The 17,801-nt window shown below is 50.8% G+C and overlaps 7 protein-coding genes; 6 read left to right on the forward strand and 1 right to left on the reverse strand.

Moving 5' to 3' along the window:
* Positions 1–1,713: 1,713 nt before the first annotated feature.
* Positions 1,714–3,594, reverse strand: RCC_01892 (uncharacterized protein; the record flags this gene model as incomplete). Its single annotated transcript, XM_023767177.1, has 1 exon — positions 1,714–3,594. One exon carries the CDS (start codon positions 3,592–3,594, stop codon positions 1,714–1,716), a length of 1,881 nt encoding a protein of 626 aa, XP_023622945.1.
* A 260-nt stretch (positions 3,595–3,854) lies between these two features.
* Positions 3,855–5,267, forward strand: RCC_01893 (probable IMP-specific 5'-nucleotidase 1; the record flags this gene model as incomplete). XM_023767178.1 has 4 exons in its annotated part: positions 3,855–3,879; positions 3,930–3,940; positions 4,000–4,273; positions 4,339–5,267. 4 exons carry the CDS (start codon positions 3,855–3,857, stop codon positions 5,265–5,267), a joined length of 1,239 nt encoding a protein of 412 aa, XP_023622946.1.
* Positions 5,268–6,098: 831 nt separating this feature from the next.
* Positions 6,099–7,762, forward strand: RCC_01894 (uncharacterized protein; the record flags this gene model as incomplete). XM_023767179.1 has 3 exons in its annotated part: positions 6,099–6,557; positions 6,621–7,007; positions 7,061–7,762. The coding sequence occupies 3 exons, from the start codon at positions 6,099–6,101 to the stop codon at positions 7,760–7,762; spliced, it is 1,548 nt and encodes a 515-aa protein (XP_023622947.1).
* A 429-nt stretch (positions 7,763–8,191) lies between these two features.
* Positions 8,192–9,353, forward strand: RCC_01895 (related to oxidoreductase; the record flags this gene model as incomplete). XM_023767180.1 has 2 exons in its annotated part: positions 8,192–8,688; positions 8,747–9,353. The coding sequence occupies 2 exons, from the start codon at positions 8,192–8,194 to the stop codon at positions 9,351–9,353; spliced, it is 1,104 nt and encodes a 367-aa protein (XP_023622948.1).
* A 1,205-nt stretch (positions 9,354–10,558) lies between these two features.
* Positions 10,559–11,689, forward strand: RCC_01896 (uncharacterized protein; the record flags this gene model as incomplete). Its single annotated transcript, XM_023767181.1, has 1 exon — positions 10,559–11,689. The coding sequence occupies one exon, from the start codon at positions 10,559–10,561 to the stop codon at positions 11,687–11,689; it is 1,131 nt and encodes a 376-aa protein (XP_023622949.1).
* A 1,472-nt stretch (positions 11,690–13,161) lies between these two features.
* Positions 13,162–14,758, forward strand: RCC_01897 (related to flavin-containing monooxygenase; the record flags this gene model as incomplete). XM_023767182.1 has 3 exons in its annotated part: positions 13,162–13,307; positions 13,354–13,885; positions 13,937–14,758. 3 exons carry the CDS (start codon positions 13,162–13,164, stop codon positions 14,756–14,758), a joined length of 1,500 nt encoding a protein of 499 aa, XP_023622950.1.
* Positions 14,759–15,395: 637 nt separating this feature from the next.
* On the forward strand, positions 15,396–17,762 carry RCC_01898 (uncharacterized protein; the record flags this gene model as incomplete). The annotated part of the gene is made up of 1 exon (XM_023767183.1): positions 15,396–17,762. One exon carries the CDS (start codon positions 15,396–15,398, stop codon positions 17,760–17,762), a length of 2,367 nt encoding a protein of 788 aa, XP_023622951.1.
* Positions 17,763–17,801: the final 39 nt, after the last annotated feature.

A 17,801-nucleotide genomic window follows, 5' to 3' on the forward strand; every position in this document is an offset into this window, starting at 1 on the left:
GCAGCTCTGATTGATAGCTTCGGAGGACTGTAGAACATGGCGGCCAATGGTGGTCGAACGGAGAGTAGATAATAACTGGAAACGAGGTTAGATGTCATTCCGAGGAATGYTGGGGATCGATATGCTCAGCTCCTGGCAGGTTCGGCAGCCCTTCAAGGAAGTGGCTACCCACAGGACCACCACCTGACCTTCCTTTAACTTTCTTGGAACCATGGTGAGCTATACAGTGAACAGGTTCTCGGGCGCAAAATCCTTCTGCATAATCTTCCACTGACATCCAACGACCTTTCTTTCACAACCCACACAACCCTACCATCCACCGTGCGTAAAATCATCATCTCATCAGCAACATCAGCAACACAACACGATCAATCACCAAACATCTCCAAACACCATAATGAGCGAAACAAACTACCACCCCAACAACATCCTCATCACAATCTAAAAAAACCGCCACCCAATCTTCTCCCTCCTGAACTTCCTCTTCGCCTTATACATGCCCCCAAAACTACGAACCCTATTAAAAAAACACCGACCTCCCATCCCTCTCCCTCTTCCTCCCTTACTTCCCAAACTACCTCATGCACTCCGGCCTCTCAATCCCCCTTCCATTCCTCTCCACCTCAATCCCCATATTCGTCCCAAATACATGTCCAGAAACAGCTGGAATATGGAATCGAACCGTCTGGCCATGTCAAAGAGATACGATGCTGGAATTTTTTGAGAGAGTTTTCGCGGGGGGAGGAGGAGTGGAGTGGGGAGGATACTTCTGCTGTTTTGTTGATTATTGTGTTTATTTTTACGCTGGTGCTTTATAGTTGCGGAGTGCTTTGGGGTTTGGGGGTTTGTCCGGATGCGAAGTGGTGGAAATCGAAATGGATGCCGCCGGGTAGCGAGGCAATGTGTTGCGGGGTTGGGGGGATGGTTGGGAGGGATGTTGAGAGGGATGGGAAGATGATGGAGGAGGGTGTTTAAGATGGTGTTACCTACTTTACTTCTCGTTCATTGAACGACGTTGACACGGAGGAATACTTGGGGATTTGGGGGGAGGGGAGATTGAAGAGAGCGCGTCGTATATAACCCACAACTACCTATCTTACGAACAAGGTGGAGGAAGTCTTGGTCGTATATACCGCAACTTCATGGTTCTAGTATCTACAAAGTCCGCATGGGATCGTAAGACAGCTCGATAACGTATACATACGTAGCTCAAGTCTCTCCCCCTTGATCCCTTTCTACCTACCTTACCTTCCGGACAGGAAAATCTCTTGTTCAGTTTGTTTGATAAAGTCGCTACCCTACCTTAAGGAACCCCCGAATAAGTGTCAGAAGACAGGCAAGAAATGTCGCGGATCGAAAGCATCAAAGAAATACCAGCACACGTTCCATCTTGAACAATTTCGGGTTAAAAAAAAAAAAGGTCGCGCCGCGTGCAAAACAGACAAATCCCACTAGAAACGATATTGGTAAGAAGTTATTTCATTACCACATCTCATTTTAGAGTCCGCAGACTTGTATACACCGCTAACTTGGATCGAAAGGGTCAGGGTAAAGAAGCCTCATCCTTTCAAACATCTGCACTGCACGAGGATCATCCGGCTCGAGTATATCCAACCTCGCCCACTGCAACGAACTCTCCCGCTGCAACTTATAAAACAACCGCTCATACCCCCAATCCCTCCCCTGCGCATCAACCACTCCAAGAAGATGACTCTATCTCTCCTCTTCCGCAGCATGCGAATCGAGATCCACCGCCGGAACAACCTCCCTCCAAGCCTGCCACAAACTCATCAGCTCCTCCCTCTCCCCACCCCACACCACATGCATGCCATCTGCGCCCTCCCTGTGCAACTCCATCTTGCCCTGCTGACCCCAGATTCTACAGCTGAAAATTTCCCGGTCATCTTCGCCATTGGGCCCCAGACGCATCATGATGCCTTCGCGTTTATCCAATTCCCAGACGGCGCCTTGGATGGGAGAGGCGGAGTGGAGACGAGCGATGAGTTCCGCGGCGAGGAAGTCATCTGCGGCTTCGAAGAGGTCTTCGAGGGTGAGGAGGTTGTAGGTTTGATTTTCTGTTGAGAGGATGAGGGTGTAGGAATGCGTCGTGGGGGAAGTTTCGATTCGGAAATCTAACGTCATTGGCGAAGTTTCGATACCAGGGAGGGTGAGATTGGCGGTCGTGCGGAGGGGTTGTAGGAGAGTTGTTATTAGCGTTGCGGAATCCGGGGTTGAGGGGAGAGGGAGGGTGAATTTTGCGGGGGTAGATCTGATGTCTATGTCTGCATGTCCGAGGACGGTTTGTAAGTTTGTGAGGTATGTATTTAGCACGAAGATATCGTTGACGTGCTTCAGTATTCTCAACAGAGGACGCAGGAGAGCGAGGACCGGGGTTTCGGTGTCTTTTTTCTCCGACATGGGAGGGGGAGGTTGGGATCTCCGGGCGAGAGTTTCGCGGTGGGAGTGGGAGAGGAGAAGGCGGGCGGAGAGGAGGAGAGCTTGGGCCATGTCGTCGGAGCCGTGGAGGGAATCCGGTGGGAGGGAATTGTCTTCATCGAGGGAAATGAGTTGGAGGTCGATAGTTTTGGTGTGGTTGTCGTCGGCGGGGAAGGAGAGGGTGTTCCCCTGCATGTTGACTCCCAGTGAGAGGAGACCTCTCGCTTCTCGCACCATTTCATGTTGCAGTTCCTCATCGAAGAGGGAGTCTCTCGCAGCTCGAATTCTAGCCTCGAGACCAGCTTCTTCCCCATCGAATTTCTCGTTGGGTAAGTTTGAAGACCCGACCACCCTGCCATCCTTCTTAATCAACACCCTCATGGCCTTTGGTTTGGTGCCGACGCCTCTCTCCAAGACAATTCCGCCATCTTCCTCTCCCGCCACCAACGCCGCCAAATCTCTCTCGGCAAATTCCCTCGCGGCGCCATTGAAACCAAAGTGGACACCCAGCAAACCGTGGGCGCGAGGAATGCGACTGACCCTCCATCCCCTCTCCTCAACCCCCAAAATCTGCTCCCAAAACACCCGCTCCCGCCTGACATTGCCCTCCAATCTCTCTGCGGCAGCCAGAAGATCGTCCGCGCTCTCCCTCAGCTGCGAGAATCTCACGGCCCTCGCCAATTTCGCCTCTTCCTCCTCTCGTACGGGATCCGCGGGCATTTTGTGCCAGAAATCCATCCCCAGACTCGCCATGGGAATGCCCTGATTCTTCAACATGGGAGAGATGGTCGTCGCTGCCGCAGGGAATTGAACGGTGGAGAGAAGGGACACAAAGTCGAGAGCCATGGCGATTTCCTGCTGGGCGGCATTGATGTAGGTGAGCATTTCATTCCTGCTCGTGTACAATTCCCCCACCGTCTTCGCCTGTCCACCGGCTTCGTTATCGGCCGAAGTGTCGGATGTGTCGTCGTTGTCATCTTCATCATCATCCTTCTCCGACGACGAGGAATTCGCTTCGATTTCGGCGAGGAGAGCGGCTTCGGTGATGTCGCGGAAATGTCCCCGCTCCGCCGCCACTCGCGCGAGCGTATCTTTGAGCGGGGGAGGATCGGTGGAGGCGGCCACGTCCCACGGGCGGAAGGCGAGGGAGGACGTCATGGATGTCGTGTGATGCTAAGTATGTATGTCAGTATGCACAAGGCAAGAGATGGAGTGGAGCAGATCGTGGAGATCGGCAAGGCTGATCGTCCGGCCCGTCCACCCGCGCGTCACATGCGAAACCTAGATGTTTGCTGCTAGAGCTAGCTCGTTTGGGGTCGGAGCTCGCCGTTGCCTGTCCAGTCCTTCGTGCATCTCACAGAAACATTTCCCGGCTGACCTTTCTTGCTGCTTCTTACTTACATCAAGATTTTGGAATCATGACGACCAGATATCGTGTGGAATGTGAGTGCGAGCATCTCGAATTCATGGAATTCTACTAATCATTGAATTAGACGCCCTCAAGGTAATCCTCAACCAATATCTCACCCCGACAAACAAACATTGAAGCAGCATATTGAATAGACCCATCGACGGGATCAATTCATCGAATGGATCAAAGGATTGCTGGCCGTCCCCTTTGTCCTCCTCTCCCAACCCACCAATCTCCATGAATCCGACAAACCTTCGGTCGAGGAAATGGCCTCGACCGCCGCTTCCCGCTATGCTCAGATCATGGCCGATGTCGAAGCTCTCATAGCAGACCACATCGCCCATCAGAACATTCCCGGAAGCATCTCCAAACTCAAACTGCTGGTCCCCAGTGTGGGAACCTTCTTCACCCCCTTACCACTGCAAGGTGATCCAACCCTCCCATCTCCCCCATGAATCAACCGTCGTTTTAATGAAGATTCCATCTTGTAGCCGCCTTTTCCCATCAAGATAATCTCCGTCGCATCTCCTCCCGCCGCTTCGTGGCTCCTTCCTTCAACGACATCCGCATCATCCTCAACACCGCCCAATGCCTATCTCTCACTTCCATCTCCACCCCCCAGTCCCCTTCCCCCGCCCTCATCACCTTCGATGGAGACGTCACCCTCTACGAAGACGGCCAAAATCTCTCCCCCTCTAATCCCGTCATCCCACGCATCCTCGATCTCATGTCTCGAGGAGTCAAAATTGGCATCGTCACAGCCGCAGGCTACACATCCGCCTCAGCCTACCATGCTCGTCTTCACGGTCTCCTGGATGCGATCCCCCAAGACACCCCAAGTCAGTTGGTCGTCATGGGCGGCGAAGCAAACTTCCTCTTCCAATTCAACCATTCCGCGGAACATAAACTCGACTTTGTCCCCGAATCCCAATGGCATTTACCAGAAATGTCCGCCTGGACCGAACCCCTAATCACCTCCCTCCTGGACACCGCCGAAGCGGCCCTCAACAACTGCATCCTCAGCATGTCCCTCCCCGTCTCCGTGCTGCGGAAATCCCGCGCTGTGGGAATCTACCCACCCCCCGGCCACCGGCTCTCCCGCGAACAACTGGAAGAAACTGTCCTCGTCACGCAACGCGTGGTCGAAATGAGCGAGGCCGGCAAGAAGATTCCCTTTTGTGCCTTCAATGGGGGAAATGATGTGTTTGTGGATATCGGGGATAAGAGTTGGGGGGTGTTGTGCGTGCAGAAATTCCTGGGGGGAGTCGAGGGACGGAGGACGTTGCATGTGGGGGATCAGTTTTTGAGTGCGGGGAGTAATGATTTCAAGGCGCGTTTGGCGGCTACTACGGCGTGGATTGCTAGTCCTGAGGAGACGTGTGGGTTGTTGGATGAGTTGAGGGGGTTGGGGCGTGCGTAGGATGGCGGTGTTGGGCGTGTACCTGCGTGTCTACCTACTATGACGGGGTAGATTGGGTTGACGCTTGTATCTGGAACTGTGTGGAATGTTTGGGTTTTTGGGCGGGAGAAGGTGAAATTGATCTCCTGTCCCTATCTCATGATATGGCTACACACCATCCATCTATCTACTACCACTCATCCCCTCAACATAAACTAGGCTTCTAGGGTCGAATCTACAAATGCACTGCATTGCCCAACCTTTGAGCAGCTAAGTGGTGGAGCTCTCGGCCTACAACATTATTTTTGAGCTCGATAATTCACTTCAGAGCAAGTTATGACCGACCCACCTAAATTCTGACGCAGTTCCTGACATTTTGATGGATATCATAGAATGCCAGCTGAAACTCAAACAACAAGCACTGGCTCCGGAGGCGGCACTGGCACTGGAGCTTCTAACAGTGATGGCAACTCCAACGCTGGATCCTGGAACGGAAACACTGCAGACTCAGGCCAGCGACGTATGACAAATGCCGAAAAGGCTCAGCCAAGTAGTTCTGGCGCAAAGAAAAGAGTGGAGGAGGAGTGATGGTGTGAGAGGATGTGATTGGCTTTTGGCGCCAGACGGGAGCGGGCCGGCCCGAGCTAGGGGGAGGCACGGGTGAACTCTTGAAGGTGAATCGCATGGCCAACACCGCTCCCTGTTCAATCACAAAGTCAAGGTCGTGCCATCTCTTGATCGTCTCCAAACCATAAGTGCTCTACATTGAATGACATAATCCCTCGTCGGAAGCGTGCGGCCGTATGTCTGATGCCGGCTCGTACACACAGACGTCGTTGATCGTCTGTCACCATGGAGGAGGTACGGGTGATTGAGACGCGAAAGGGTCCCATCACTGAAATTGAAGCGCTCGACAGCGATTTGGACATGATCCCAGCCCTGTTTCAATTGGAGCACCTTTTCGATTTTCGCGAATACCTCTGTCAACATCGAACGCAGATCGAGGGGCTTGTGGCCCGTCATCTCGGCATCTCGACCGCTCAATTCCGACTGAGCGAAGAGCCTGAATGGATATCTGGGAGTTTCAACATATGTTTGCCAATCCACATCGACAGATCTCGGAACACGAATCGCCCAGGACGAGCCATGATTCGCTTTCTCCTTCATTTCAATGTCGGCGAGTCTTTCAGCCCAGGAAGTGCTGACGAGAAGCTTCGCTGTGAAGCGGCGACCTACATCTGGCTTCGAGGGAACTGTCCTAGTATTCCTATCCCTCGCCTTCTTGAGATGGGATTTCCGGGAACACAGTCGGTAGGTCAGGTCCCTCGGATGTAGACCGCTCCTGTTCTTGGTCCTCTCTGCTGACTGCGAAAGTTCACCTCAATCGACAACGAGTCGATGATCAATCGCATATACTGGCTCTTCAGGCGATGCATAGCATGGTGGTACGATGAGACGCTTGCGCCTTATTTTCCCCATCGCCGAGAGAGTCTTGCTGAGCATGGATATCTACTGATAGAATATGTTGAAGAGGGAAAAATGCTATGGACGAGCTGGAAACAGCACCACGGTGACAGCAAGCGTAAGGTCAACCTCTACCGAGGCCTCGCCAACATCATGCTTGATCTAGCGAAAATACCGCAGCCTCGAATAGGCTCGTGGACAATGAATGACCGTGGCGTATTATCCTTGACAAATCGGCCAATCTCGGATTTGACTTTCTTCTGGAACAAACATCAGATCCCGACGGGCGTATCAAGAGTACTCTCCCCTCAGGAGCCCAGCGCTGTGCTCAGCTAACGTCTCCTTACCAGACAACAACTTACAATTCCACGGAGCCATTCATCCACGACATGATCCGATACCACGATCTTCGTATGCGTCATCAGCCGAATTCGATCCTCAGTCAGAACGATGGAAACCTCCAACTCTCTGCCTTGATAGCTTTGCGTGCTTTCCTCCCGAAATTCTGGAACCAAGATTCCCGCAACGGCCCTTTCGTCTTCGCTTTCAACGATATGCACCAAAGTAACATTTTCGTCGATGATGATTGGAACATCACCAGCCTGATTGATTTGGAATTCGCTTCAGTCCGTCCTATACAAACAGTCCGAGTACCCAGCTGGCTCAACAACTGTGGTGTTGATCAATTCGAAGGGGTGCAGCTGGAGGAATACGAAGCCCTGCATAATCTCTTCGTTGATGTTATACAAGAAGAGGAGAAATCACGACGGCTACCTTTCACTTGCAGCGAACTTCTACGAGAGAATTGGRAGACAGGTCGAGTTTGGTATACAATGGCTTGGGAGAGCCTGAATGCTTTTCCGGCGATTTTCGAACAGCATTTGCAACCCATGTATTTCAAGGAGTTGAGGTCGGATGTGGAAGGGATGGCTCTTGCGAGACTGTGGGATGAGGATGTTGATGGATTTATCCAGAGGAAACTTGAGGATAATGAAAGGTATCAGAAGAGGATACGCGAGATCTTTGCTGAGTTTGGAGAGAGGAAGGGATGAATAGTCCTCGAGGGAACGAAGATCTTTCGAGGTGGGAGACCGGATAAAATGAGGAATCAGAGGTACGTGGCATGTGGCATATACGATCAAGATCGAACATCTGCTCGAAGATCAGGAAATGTGACTTACGCCTCTCCTCTTGATTGACTTCACATTCTCGCAGGATCAAGCTAACCCATTTTCGTACACTAGTCAGAACGGCGCTAACCCGCTCTCGTATTCTCGAGCGCGGATAGCTCAGTATTCGCTTATATCCGTCACAACCTGCAGCCATAACTTGCAGTTGAAACGGTGATATCGGGGATTACAGTTGACAAAAGAACATATATAAGACTGGCATAAGTATCCCTTCCAACAACCTCGATTTACCTCACAAGCCATCCATCCCCGTTTACATTCTTACCCCCTTATCTGACGATCCCTCAAACCATGTCACCCTCCAACAACAAAGCAGCCTCCCTCCTCCACAAACAACAAAAACCCTTCCAAATCTCCCCCGCACCCCTCCCAGTCCCAACATCCACCCAAATCCTCATCAAAGTCCACGCCTTAGCAATCAATCCCTGTGATGCCGGGATCCAAAACCTTGGCATCATTTGGGAGGAATTCCCCGTCGTCATCGGATGCGATGTCGCCGGTATCATTGTAGAGATTGGTTCGGATGTTGATGATGATGATGAGCAGAAGAAGAAATTCAAAGTCGGCGATCGAGTTCTCGCGTGTGTGGAATTCGGAGCTTTTCAGGAGTTTTGTACAGCTGATGTGCAGCTTATCTCGAAGATTCCTGAGAATGTCGGGTTTGAGGAAGCGGCTGTTTTGCCGGTTGCGATTGTTACTGCTGCTGTGAGTTTATTTGAGAAGGAGAATATGGGGTTGGAGATGCCGGTTTTGGAACCCAAGGTTAGGGGGGAGGTTGTTCTGGTTTGGTGAGTCCTAACATAGACAATGAGAGATGTTCGGAATAGCTTACTGATGAGTTTCCAGGGGAGCGAGTTCTTCGGTCGGGAGCTGTGCCGTACAATTACTGCGAGCTGCAGGCTATGAAGTCTTTGCTACGGCTGGGAAGGCCAATTTGCAGTACTGTCAAGATTTGGGTGCTAGTCGTGTTCTCGACTATAAGAATGCAGATGTTGAAGGGAATATCGTCGAGGCTATTGAGACTTCGGGGTTGAATTTCGCGGGAGTCTTCAGCGCCATTATCGATCTCGACGTCTTGAAAACTTGTGTCAAGATTGCGGATCGATTTGGATTGGACAAGGAGTCTCGTGTGGTGGGGACTGTTATTCCTCCTGGAATGCCCATGTTTCCTCTCCCGGAGGTTCCCGAGGGGTTGCGCTTGACTTTTTGTAAGGGGCCATCTGGTCTCTTGCCGAATTCTGTTTTGAGGGGGATTTTTGGGTGGGAGAAGCAGGTCATGACAGATGTTGGACCGAGGATTTTTGGGGATTGGATGTTTGGTGCTTTGGAGAGTGGGTTGCTGAAATGTAAGCCTGATCCGTTTGTGGTTGGGAAGGGATTGGAGAGTGTTCAAGAGGCGTGCGATTTGATGTCTCAGGGTGTCAGTGCGAGGAAGCTTGTTGTTGAGTTGTAGGGATGAGTTGACTGGGTGGATAGAAGGGTTTCATTGTAATGGGGGGCTGTACTCGAGCGCTTATCCACAGTTACCCGTCTTCGGCAGATCCTTTACCATCCCCTCTCCTACATCAGTGATAATTTACAGTGCGTGCACTCCATGTCAATTCTGCATATCTTGACGTTCTAAACACAGAGCTAGCAAAATACTTCGAGCAACGCCAAACGTCGACAAGAATATCGCAGTTTTGACGGTCCTTATCACTCAGAGGGACAAGCTTAATCCATCATTTGGCGGTCACTTGTCAGCTCAAAAGAGTAGGGGGCCTCAAAGACAAGTCTTCAAAACAGCAAATCGCGATCGGAACGATGAGACTACTCTGGTTAGTAGGAGAGAAGATATTGTGACAGAGTGTGTAATGAAGAAAGCGGTGTCAGGGAAGTAGAAAGCCTTGGAGAAGAGCTGTTATGGGACGCAAGCTTGTGAATGCTTGGCATCCAGGGGAAATCAGAATTGGACGGATTTTCTGGTCAGACAACGTATACTGCAGACAAATGCGCTGGGGCCGTGAAACTGCCATCCATCTATGCAGATAGTCATATCGAAATCCATATTCTCTGTCAAAGCCCTCTATTGTGACATCATGCCCCTATTGTTAAAAGTCCCTCCCATGTCACGGTCATGGTTATTTGCAATGAGTGGGATGTTATAGGACTATTGCCATTGATAATATGAAGTGCTATTGTCCAGCTCGACTCAGTGACCAAAATCGATAGGAGCCGACAACATTGTCTCGTACAAAGGCGCTCTACCCCCTTGAGCATTCTTCGCACATCTCTCCTTCGAAGACCACTCAACAATGCACTTGTTCGATCTTCAGATCCACTCTCTGAGATTATGTTTGACAATAGCATTTTCAATGTCAACAAAGGCTTTGTCCTTTGTCGACGCAGCGGCTTTCTCGACTCCTGCTTTGTGCAAACAAAGATCGGGCTTTCAACAACGCCTGTGAACTTCTTGAGCCGATGATGCCGAGGAAAGAACATCTCGAATATTAAAGCAGACGTGCTCTACGGGATAGCTCTCCATCATAACATCCATCGCTCTGCTTTACAATCCACCATCCACTACAAATCTCGCTTCAGCCTCGATCAAAGCATACTCAGAGAACACTACTCATACGACAGATACGAAGCTCGACAGCAGACATATCTCCTCCCACCATGTCTTCAACTCTGGAATCGCTTCCCCACGAGATATTGCTCGCAATCAGCACCTTTGTCATTCAGCCTAACGGGCTCCAAGTCGGCCTACATTTCGACCCATTCGACGCAAAGCATGAGGCATACGTACTCCCAGTGTTGCAAGATTTCACTTCGCTACAACTGACCTCTCGTGGTCTCTACGGCCCAGCGACGGAAGCCTACAGGGAACGCAACACTCTCAGCGTCAACATTTGTGACGCCCAACGTCCCCCTATCTTTCGGTACCCACGCCCCACTCAGAGGCCGGTCAATCTTCCCGGACCTTCCATCTCGGACAACGTTTTCGAAAACTTCAACAAGCTGGAACTTGTTCTCCCTTTCAACCTCTCTCGCGGCCATAATATGAGTCGTGGACACATTCGTGGACCACTCACAGACGTCCTGATGCGCTGTTACATGAAGTTTTCCAGACCACAGCGTGGCGGGGAATGGACTTGCCACTTCATCGACGTACAACGGGTGAATGAAGATGAGGGATGGAACTTTACAGAGTCATCCTTGCAAGATGCGGCAGAGCACATCAAGGAACACGCACCTCGACTGGCATGTCGGGGTCTCAACAGAGAAGCTGTTGGCGGCCGGTTTCCGGACATGCCTCCAATCGGAGAATCGAAACCAATCAACTCCACCAATTCACTCACTTCGCAGCGTCTTGTCATGGCAATCATGTACGACTTCGATATGTTGCCAAATCGTGGACATCCGCACTATGGACTTTTCCGAATCAACCGTCCACTAGATTCCTACAGTCGACGAGGATGGGAATGGCGAGTAGCCCCAGCCTGGGGATACGACGACGACTTCAACCTGAACAACTTGCACCTATCACGACCGGACTACTCCAACAACGACGAAGCGATGATGGAAAATCCCCTGCAGTACCTTTGGCGCGTCTACCGCATATTCAGGTTTYTCAACCCTTTTTGGTTACTTCGGCGCCGCTTCTACAATTTCATCTTTTTCCATCTACCTTTCCTCCGTTTCCTGGAGTCGAAATGGATTATGGTACCACTACTAATTGTGTTCACTGTCCGCAACTTAATTACAATGTGGGAGATTCTAGCAATCTTGATAGCTAGATACACATAGCCAGCCATTCACTCACTTAACTAGCTAGGCAAGCAATCAACTCAGTTTCACAATAACTTGTCTACCAGGGCTATGTCTTGTGACTTCACTATTAGCCTGAATATTATTCTTCTTGAGGAAGAGATGTAGGACGTCTCGTAAAGCTGAACGGCCTTGTTTGTAAGACATGTAGGCCATTCGACTAGCGGCAAATGCATTTCAATTCGATCAAATCTCACATTCATCATGTCCATTTTCAATACTCACCATTTGAAGACCTACTCCTCGCGAACATTGCCTTGATCTGTCATGGTTGTATCGAGAACATGTGCTGGCAAGTTATGACCGAAGAAATCTGGGGCTTTGCCCCTGTGTCGAAAAAAAAACCATAAGGGCCGGTGAAATTGAAGACGACCGCCTCTTCTCACAGTAAGTTAGGCGACAGCGCTCACGAATAGGTAGCAAAAAAGAAGCAGGTCTACAGAGGACCAATTAATTTTCTTTCTCATACTTTGGGTATTTTTCAAGACTCACACTCAGCATATCAAACGTCGAAAGTCACACACATCTCACCATACTGGATTTCACCGCGTCGACAGCTTCCAATACTGGGCTTATCATGACATGGCACTTGATCCTCTCCAGTGTTGCTTCCAGACATGCTTACGGCAAAAAATCCCGTCCAAATTGATATGATGCTGTCTTTGTCAGCGTACGGTCAAAGGTCCGGTTCTTTGAGCGTTGGCTTTTATTGCTGCTCGACGTAGTTTCGGGGAGCAGTATATCGAAAACGAGCTAAGCTGGACGACAGCTACATGAGAGCAGTATCTCAATCTAGCAGTCTCTTTTGTATTCGCTACGGGCGATAACCTTCAATCCTGCGATTCCTTTCAACGGGTGTTATCCATCTCGTCCATATCCACATTTGACTCACACCTGTCCTGAGCTGCGGCGCGGTAACGTAAATCTGGTACTCGCCGGGCTGTGACACGGGTCCCCTCAGAGCGGTGRGATTCCAGCCACGTCAATGCTGTGGACAGCTCAGGACCAGAATCACCAAATGTGCTACAAAGTGTTTCGAATCTATCTTCGTTCTCTGGTTTGTTGTGAGGGCTCGCCTTCCGCAAGGGGCAAAAGAGGACCGGCCGTTCGTCTTGTCAAAGGCCCGAAAATACGCGATGGAGGGTGTGTCTTTGCCTGAGCTGCGGTTGAGTCGACGAGAAGTGGGTGGGCCGGCTCGATGCGGGATGCGGGATGCGCCGGAAGTAGGTTCCGAGTTCCGACCACCCGGCGTGAGAACCTTATTATTAATAGCCGCTCGATTATGGCCTAGTCTTTCCTTCGCCTCCTCCTTGCACAGATATATGAAGGCGACATGCTAGCTCTCCAATTTGTCCTTCTACCCTCGACATCTACAACAGTCTGGTCTTGTCGAGCAGCGCCTTTTGTGTGAGCGAAAAGGGTCCAACGGGCAGCTTGTACTCACAGACTCCATGTCTTGGTTTTCAAACCTGTATGATAGGTCAACGTTCTCGATATGGCCTCGATGGCTGGCGGCACCGACCAACGACTCGGCCACAACATATGTTCGGACAGTAGCTGTTATTGGGGCAGGTCCGAGCGGCGCCGCCGTCGCGAAGTAAGCCTCTCACATCCTGTGGAAACCCATTTCTGACTACGGTAAGATACCTTCATGCCGAGGGTCACTTTGCCAAAATCGATGTTTTCGAACGTCGCAGCGTTCTCGGCGGTGTTTGGAATACTGACGAATCCTCGCCGATATGCGACATCGGGAAATTCCCTAGTCCAATATACGAGGGCATGGAGTCGAATCTACCGATTCCCGTCATGCAGTATTTCGACACTAACTTCAAAGACGGCACGCCTATTCTTCCTGACGCCAAAACTACCCGCGACTATCTAGTCTCCTACGGTGAAGCTCTGTCCGGCATGGTCCATTTCCGCACAGAGGTGTTGAAGGTCGAGCCCTTGCGCGAGCAGGAAACGTCGACTCATAAACCGTGGTTGGTAAGATACCGGAGCTTGGAGACTTCGGTCGTCTTCGAAGAAGTCTACGATGCTGTCGTTGTATGTAATGGAAGATACAATCAGCCCTACATTCCAGATGTCACGGGACTCAAGGAATGGCAACTATCATATCCAGGAAGTATCAGCCATTCGAGCGAGTTCCGGAGTTCTGAGCGCTTCAAAGGCAAAGTGGGCAGGGTCTTGTGCCGACTTATTGAAACCCGGGCTGATGCGTAGCAGAAAGTCTTAATCGTCGGCTACTCTCATTCTGGCTCAGATCTTGCATCTCACATCGTCAAACAGTGCGCGACCCCGCTGCTGATATCGACAAGGTCCGTGTACCAGCGTTCTGCTAACGACACTAGCGACGATAAGATGATGCTCCCACAAGTCAAAGAGCTGCAGTCAGAAGGAAGAGCTGTTCATTTCGTGGACGGCCACGTCGAAACAGATGTGGACCATATACTGTTTGCTACCGGCTTCGACTATGAACACGACTTCTTGTCACATTTGGACGACTACAAAGAGCACGGAGCTACTGGTGTCAATACGAACACATATCTGCACATGTTCTGGACACCTCGCCCCACTCTCGCTTTTGTTCTTCTACCTCTTCGAGTTTTGGCATTCCCCTTTGCTGAATCCCAAGCTGCAGTCATTGCAAGAACCTGGTCTGGTCGCCTGAGATTGCCTTCCAAGGAGGCAATGAACCGATGGGTGACTAATACCTCCGCTCAAAGAGGAAAAGGAAGAGCATATCATACATTTGGCTCTCAGGATGATGTAAAGTACATGAGCGATCTATTCGATTTGTGCATGACAGCAGACGAGCCTCATGCCGGCAAGCTCCCGCCAGCTATAGACGCAAGGTATCGCTGGCTGAAGAAAAACGCAGGTGCGATTCGTAAGGCAGCGGAGGGAGAAGGCGAGAATCGTCATCAAGTCACGAAGCCCGAAGACGTGGGCTTTCACTTTGAGGGATGTTCTGATGATGCAAAGCCACCCGGCAACGGCATCGCCTCGAAAACAAACTCGGAAGACTGCTATAGTCCTCGACTCTGAAGATTAGTACGATGCAATCCTGGAAGCATCCTGAATGTCACATCATTGTGGCAGTGAAATTTTGAACCGAGGAGAATGATTTTCTTTGAGCGAGCGGTTGACCCACGCTTTCACATGCAAATTCATAACCGAGCGGCTGCCTTGGAGATTCGTTCCGAGCTCAAAGCTGGAGGCTATTCGTTGATCTACATGCGCGTGCTACTTTTTGGCTCACCTGCGTGCACGTTTCTGGGTCATTCCCTCTATAGAGGCGTATCCCACCGGTGAGCTGTCGACGAGTCATATTGATCAATTCATTGTCACACTTGAATCCTTGCCAAGATTCCGTCATTCGCTTGACAGCTGCTTGTGGGCTCGATCCTACGACTGACTGCCCGCGCGACACGGTCCAGAATACAGCCCTCGTTTAGAGTCAAGGCTGACTTGGTGCAGCATGCAGCAGTCTTTGCTTAGCACGCCTCCGCCGGGCGCAGTTGGGCCTCCTCCTCACTCATGTACTGAGGCACTATCTTTCCACGCTCAGCCACACTGTGAAGGCATGGGTAGTGTACCCGGCCTCGCATACATTTATTGATCCGATGCAGTTGAAACGTTGGCTTACGCTTCGTTCCACCCAACGACCACCTTCGCCGCAACTATGGATCCTTTTAGCATTACCGTCGGCGCAATCACGCTTGCAGCTACATTACGCTCCACAGTCAAGTTCATTCACAAAGCTAGAAAGCTTCCTCAAGAAACAGAGAGCTTACTTCAAAACATAGAGGATATTGAAGTCGTTCTGCAACACGCCGACGCACACTTTCAGAGGGCGCGACAACATGCCGAGCCATCCAGGCAGCATGAGGCAACAGAGCAGCGCTTAATTTTAATGATTCAGAAAGCCTCAAAAACCTTGAGTAACATGCAGGTGCTGCTCAACCCCCTTAGAGATGGAAAGGATGTGTCGTCAACACCTCAGATATCCCAGACGGAGCCCGAAACATCGCTGCTGGTCGAGACAGGCAATCCTCGAGTGTCCATTGCGCAGGGCAGTCAAAGCAGCATACTGAATCCAGGACCAAACAACGGCGTCAATGGTTCAAACAAAGGAAGCCATGTCAAGTTCCGGTGGATGAAGCGTAGCAACTTTTCCATTCTCACGAAGCTAAAGGATTGCCAGTCCGAGCTGATCAACATCAAATCTAATGTGATGCTGATCCTGTCGGTTGCAAACTCAGCGCAATCTGAGTCTCTCGAAGACATGATTGCTCGACATTCAGACGCCGCAGCTGATTCGTTCGCTGCCCAGCACCTGATGCAATATGGAATGCTGGAGATACTTACCCGCCAGCACAGTATGATGGGTGAAGTACAAACCCACCTGCAAGCGATATCCCAGGATCTGGCCGGTCGTCCTCAGGGGAGACGGACATCAGACTCGAATGGAGGTCCGATCGTTACCGAGGTGGACTCCGACGAAGACGAGACCGATAACCAACGGGTGCTCGTTAGTGCAACAGTCGACCCTCCAACGCTCCAGGAACGTCTTCCCCTATTGCCAGATGCTGGTGATACTTGGTCCGCGGTGACCAGTCGAACTCGAACTATAGAGAGAAGGGTATCGGTTGCGGTATCTGATACCAATGAGACGTCCGAGGATTACATCGAGCCCCGACGTACGTTCAAAGCCAAACAACGAGCCCGCAGCGCTGCATACCAACAATACTGCGCATGGGGCTGTAATTGTACTTGTCACAAAAGTCACAGTTTCGCAACTGCGCAGAAGTTGAGTCCTATCATTGGTAACTTGGCTTTGGAGGTCATCTATCCCGCGTCGATCACAGGCCCCTGCAACCAACATAGCTGCAGAAGACGCTCGGCACCAATGACTCAGTTCGAATACAAGTTCCCTAGATGGCTGATCATGGCCATGGTGTCAGCAACCTTCAGTCTCGAAAACTTGTACAGCTGCAACTTCACTATAAGGGCCGCTAGAATCGTCCCGGATACAGCGCTCATTTTTCGATACGCGACTGAGGGTAATTTGGAAGGCATTCGGCGTTTATTTGCTGAAGGCAAAGCGTCTGCTTTCGATGCCGATGAGAGCAATGGAACGCAAGCTCTCGTCTATGCAACGGATCGAGGTCATGTTGATGTCTGGAGATTCCTTCTTGAGGCGGGAGCAGACCCGTACTTTACATGCAAGGCAAAACATTCCACCATGGATGTCGCTTGCTCCAAGCTGTACACCTTCAGGGATGGGTCGGACATCACAAATGAGGCTTTCGTGGCTGCCCTTAAGAAAGATTTTGACACGGAAGAATACCTCGAGCAAAGACATTTTCCATCTTTGCATAAGCTGGTCCTGGGGATCCACGACCTAGACTTGGAGTCTCAGTTGCGGCTTTCAACATCTGAGATCAACGAGCGAGACTACCAGGGGCGAACCGCTGTCTCATGGGCTGCCATGCGCGGAGACTTTGTCGCGCTCGAAATCCTACTACGATATGGCGCCGATCCCAACCTCACTGCCTTCAATGGGGATGCACCTCTACACTACGCTGTAAGGGCCACAACGCATAGATGTATTGAGCCGCTGCTACGATACGGCGCAGATGTCAATGCTACCAACGCCTGGCGAGTGAATCCCTTGTGTCTTTCCGCCGCCAATCGCGACAACCTAGATTACGTCGTGCCATTGTTGAATTACAATGCCAATCTGGAGCTAATGGATAAACATGGACGAACGRCACTGGTACGAGCCATTAACTTGAACAGACCGAATATCGTGAAATGCCTGCTTCAACATGGTGCCGTGTTACCGGAATGCGACCTTTGGGGTTCTCAGCCACTGGTGGCCGCTATCGAGAAGAGATTCACTGAAGTCGCGAACATCATTCTTGAATGGTCTACACTGTCATTCAACAAGTCCAATGTTCAAAGTGTGCTTGAAGTAGCCCGACGATTCGAGGACACGGAAGTAGAGCGTGCGCTCCTAGCATTGCAAGCACGATTCTTCGACTGAGAGCAATGGTACTTCCCTTTCGCATGTATATCATGTATC

Source organism: Ramularia collo-cygni (genome assembly GCF_900074925.1).
Source record: "Ramularia collo-cygni strain URUG2 genome assembly, contig: RCC_scaffold02, whole genome shotgun sequence".
Classification (NCBI taxonomy): domain Eukaryota; kingdom Fungi; phylum Ascomycota; class Dothideomycetes; order Mycosphaerellales; family Mycosphaerellaceae; genus Ramularia; species Ramularia collo-cygni.